The sequence below is a fragment of the Gavialis gangeticus genome, unplaced genomic scaffold (assembly GCF_001723915.1).
Source record: "Gavialis gangeticus isolate Ggan-Ray unplaced genomic scaffold, GavGan_comp1, whole genome shotgun sequence".
Classification (NCBI taxonomy): domain Eukaryota; kingdom Metazoa; phylum Chordata; order Crocodylia; family Gavialidae; genus Gavialis; species Gavialis gangeticus.
Genome location: NW_017729029.1, coordinates 53664660 through 53669316, shown reverse-complemented (window position 1 = coordinate 53669316; position 4657 = coordinate 53664660). Strand labels below are relative to the sequence as shown.

Genomic DNA, 4657 nt, shown 5'->3' with positions numbered 1-4657 from the left:
AGCCAGGGGCTGCCGGCTTTGAAGCCCGGGGTTTGGGGGTTATAGCCACGCTTCAGCTTAGCCCGCTTTTGTCGTGCTGATTTTAAGACGACTGAAACCGCGCGTGGACGGGGGTTTGTTTTTTCCCTTTTTGAAAAGTTATCCCGTTTGGGAAGTGGCGGGCTGGCGTGTTGCGGAGCTGGTTTGACAGGCCGCGGACTGCTCTGGCTGGTCCTGAACCAGCTACGGCAAGTGCTGGGGGTCCCGCCAGGACAGCACTGGGGACTTCGTGAGGCAGCTTCGGGGGTCGTGTTATCTTTGACACCCCAGCTCTAAAGCGATCAGCCTTTCATTTGGGTGCCTCGAAGAAGCTCTTAATGCATGGATACAACACCTGATATCCCAGTTTTCTGTTACTTCTCAAGGGGTACAAACATTCTGCTTGCTTGGCAAATAGGTTAATGATTGATGAAGTTTAGCAAGAGCCTGTCTTGATAAGATAACTCTGCCCCACTGGGAACTGCTTTTTTGGTCACTCGGGTTCATCCTACCATTGCAAAAGAGAGAGGGGGAAAAAAAAGATGCATAAAATTTACTAGATACTTGCTTCCTAGCTAATCACTTTCCTTGGGAAAAGGGTCAGCTGAAGTGTCTGCAGCCACAGTCAACCATCTTTCAAGTCCTTTCATTAGTTAACTCTCTCCGGGCCTAAGCTTTTCTAAGAAAAGCATGCCATTGCTTGCTGCTGCTTCTCAGACTTTGATATTCATCCTCCATTCATTTCCTTACACAACTGGTTCCTACAGATGATCACTACAGGTGCCATCTTAGCTTTATATTTCTCAAGCACGCTTGCTCCAGGAAAGCCAAATCCCTTTGTTGTTTCTGCTGTTCTCTCCCATGCGTGCTGCATTCTCCACGTGCCATGACTTGTTCATTCTTCCAGTTTGGTTTCCTCCCTTTTTATTCCATATACATACTGGTAGTTTCTGAATGCTTTACTTAGAAAAATATCCGAGTCATTATTACCAAAACAGAATCCACCCTAAAATATTTCTGGAGTTTGGGTGACTTTTACCTCAGCTTTGGAGCAAAGGATCCAAGTGTCATTTTTTTAATTTTTTAGTTTTCTGTATCTGATCATCAAAGAAACAGAAATGTGTATCAGCTATCTAACAGTGACATTGATATTTTTCTCTTAAAGAGGGCCCGTATGGGATTTTTGCCGGAAGGGATGCATCCAGAGGCCTAGCCACCTTCTGTCTAGATAAAGAAGCTCTCAAAGATGAATATGATGACCTATCTGACCTTGATGCTACACAGCAAGAAACCTTGAAAGACTGGGAATCACAGTTCACTTGTAAGCAACTTTAAACCCATTTTCATTGATGGGGCCTAACTAGTGTATAATAACAGAGGTAATTCAAAGGGGCATTGCCTATTTAAAAATAAGATGTGCATTTGAAAATATTGTGCTGTGTGTGGTTGTAATTCCTAAGGGGAATGTAATGAAAGTGAGAAGAAACAGTTTCAAGTTCTCGTATTTGTGAGGGTTTTTCCTAAGGCAACAGGCGAGACAAAAATGTTCTTTATAGTCGGTCACACTTGCTGATATTAAACTGTTAAAAACTGGCAGGGGATGAAACTGCTTTTATATCTTCAGTTAATCTGACTGAAAGTGCAGTGTGTTTCTTCTGATGCAGTTTGGTTTAGCTGACATTGCTGGTAGGTCCTTGAACTTTCTCAAAGATTAATTTTAATGCCATGAATCTTACTTCTAAGCTGAGTATTTTCCCCTCCTTCCTCACTCCCTGTTGCTCTTCTGAACTTTGGTCTATAAATGTTCTAATAAGGTAAGAAGCAAAATACTGAAAAGAGTTTGAATGATTTTTGAAAATGCAGCTTAGACTCCTATGTCGCTTCTGAAAACCTGATTACTGAAAGAAACGATAATGGCATTTTTGTGAATGACAGCCCCAGAGCGAGCAGAGATGGACTGCTGTCTGTCTGCCCATCCGTGTCCCTACAAACAAAAGTCCTTTTCCCAGCCTTTTTCAGACTGTGGTATATTTAACTCCCTGGAAACAACTAATTTAAAACAAACCACTATTACTCCTTTTTTATTTTGCAACTCGTTATGTTAAAGGCTTAAATAAGGCAAGTTTTTTGGTTTATGCTTCTATTGCTGTTGTTCTCCCCCTCCCAAAAAAAAATGTAACTTGAACCCTTTTGTAGTTTGGAAGTTGCTCAGGTAGCCTCTTATGCCCAAGCAGATAATTATCGTATTACATTCTCCCACACCTAATACCTTTACTGATGAAGAATAATAACAGCTCTACATCTCACATGGGCTTTTAGACCAGAAGATCATTAAAGGGATCATATTTCACTTGCATAAAACAGAAAGTGTAAATATTGGTTATTTGTCTGCCTGAAAAGCTCTTTATGTGCATGATGGCAATTCTGTGTATATTCTGAGTTCTTACTGCTGTCTTGGAAGCACTTGATGATAATAAAACAAGAACACTGGGCTAACCTTTTAAGTATAGCACTAGAAATGGGACATCTTATTATGCTGCTTTAATGTTTGCAAGTGCAACATATGACCCTTAATTCCTTAGGATACCTATGTTCGCATACCCCTGAGTACCTTGTCAGAAACCATAGTTGTGAAAGGTCAGACATGTTTATTCCCAGAATGGTCTTCATACTCGGAAATTATGCAAATCCCATGTTAAGCAGTCATCCTGGAGTTGGGAGCTCATACCATGACCACACTGGAGTCATTACCTCTTTCATATACACCTACATATACAGTATGAACTTTCTCCAACATGAAAATCTTTGTTATACCTCAGTGCTGGGTTACAAAAGGTACACATGCAAAGCAAATGACCTAGGCTGTTTTTGTTTTCTCGTTTTATAGTTAAGTATCCCTGCGTTGGCAAGCTACTGAAGGAAGGAGAAGAACCCACTGTGTACTCGGATGAAGAAGAAACAACAGATGCAAAAGAAGAAAAAAAGAAAGACTAGAGAATGCAGTGAGGAACAATTTATTTTTGTATCTTAAAGGACCATTTGTAACATTCCAGTTCTGTTTTATGAGTTGCAGTCTCAACAATACACAGATGAGGTACAGACTTGCAATGAATTCATTTTCCTTGGAAACACTTTCTTATCTAAATTAACTGGTAACCCAGAAACTGCTTCCACAAAATCTGTATAATAAGAACATGCTTTATACTCCAAAAGCACCTGAGCAAAATTGAGCTGCAACTTTTAACTAGAAAGTTGGTGCTGTTTTTTTCTAACACTATTAGTACCAAGTAGGTGAAAATCCAGGCACTTTTTGTTTAATGTCCAGGGCTTCAAGCCTACGAAGACAAAAGCAATTGTGCTTGATTTAGCATTTGTAGGATCCGAACCATAGTAGAATTTCTTTAAAGCAGGAATCATGTATTTTGGTTTCCAGTAATGCATCATATAAGTCTATGATGCTATATAAATAATCAGTTTAATGGTGATGTTGAGTTGATATTGTTCTTGCCTATTAATTTTAATGTCAGATAAGACTGACATTTTAGAGAAACACACGTGCCCTTGAGTGAAGCTGACTAGCTTAAAATTCGGGACTCAACCACTTGGCAAAAAACTTGCCACAGCCACATATCTGGATTAATGTTTTCTGTTGTTTTTACTTTTAAAACACATCTGAAGTGTTACAAAGGTTTAGGTATCGGTTATCAAATGGACACCGAGAAAGGGTAAACCTCAGAGCATGACTACTATTCATTCACCTTTTATTAGCAAAACTCTTCATGGACTGAATCCAACAGTCCATCCAAAAGATGTGAAATTGAGGCTGTGGGGAAAAGCCAACTGCTGCTGACTCTTAGGCCTTCTGTAAACCGCAGAAGATTTGCTGGCCTAGCTCTATCAGCATCCCTCATACTGCAGATGCAGATTTCACTAGTGAGAGAGCACGTCTCCTAGTATTGCTTGTATCAGTTTCCCAAACAAAATGAGCTATACCAACACAATCAACTTCTTGCTGGTGTAAGCATGTCTGCTCTTGGGCTTTGTTACCCCCTAACAAATAGGGTAACAAAATATAAACTAAGTGAAATCACACTGCATCTGGCAAAGGGTGCTAGTGTAACCCAAGCCTTTGAAATACTTTTAGCTTGTTGCTTCATCTCATAGCTCATTTGCATACCTGATTAACAGGATTCTTTGTATCAAGTAACTAATCCACATACAAACAAGAGACCTAGAGGATGGCTTTGTCCCGTGAGAAAGATCAGTATTGCTGTTAGGCCTGGCTAACTATCGGAGACATTTCTGAGGAATTTTAAGGAGTAAATGGCCCACTGTGAAATGCCACCTTCCCCAAAATAATTTGGCTTGGATACTATGTTGCCTATGTGCACACTTCTTTTTCTCTAGTTTGTTTCTTTCGGCTGCTGCTCTTGGGTATCATTAAGCCAGCACAGGTCCCCCCCTTTTTTTTTAAAGTCTTCCCTTAGTCAAACAGCCCCTGTGTTCATTGGCCTGTGGGGTTTGTTCTGGGCAGTCTGTTTGTTAAACTTCAGTCTGAAGATTTTTTTTTTTTTTTTTTTTTTTTTTTTTTTTTTTAGGGTTTGGGTTTTTGAAAAACCCCCCTCTCAAAACCCTAATT

The 4657-nt window shown here is 40.1% G+C and overlaps 1 protein-coding gene across 3 annotated transcripts in view; it reads left to right on the top strand.

Annotated features, from left to right (window-relative positions):
• Nucleotides 1–4235, top strand: part of PGRMC1 (progesterone receptor membrane component 1) — an 18180-nt gene extending 13945 nt beyond the window's left edge. For 2 of the 3 annotated variants that reach the window (XR_002098328.1, XR_002098329.1), the window contains exons 2-3: nt 1184–1339; nt 2906–4081. Coding sequence is in view for 1 of the 3 variants with exons in the window: in XM_019521621.1 (XP_019377166.1) it covers nt 786–798; nt 1184–1339; nt 2906–3012 (276 nt within the window). In the remaining 2 variants the exon portion in view is untranslated. Of the gene's footprint in view, nt 1–770; nt 799–1183; nt 1340–2905 lie in introns of those variants that run through there. The other variant, XM_019521621.1, reaches the window with a different exon arrangement.
• Nucleotides 4236–4657: the final 422 nt, after the last annotated feature.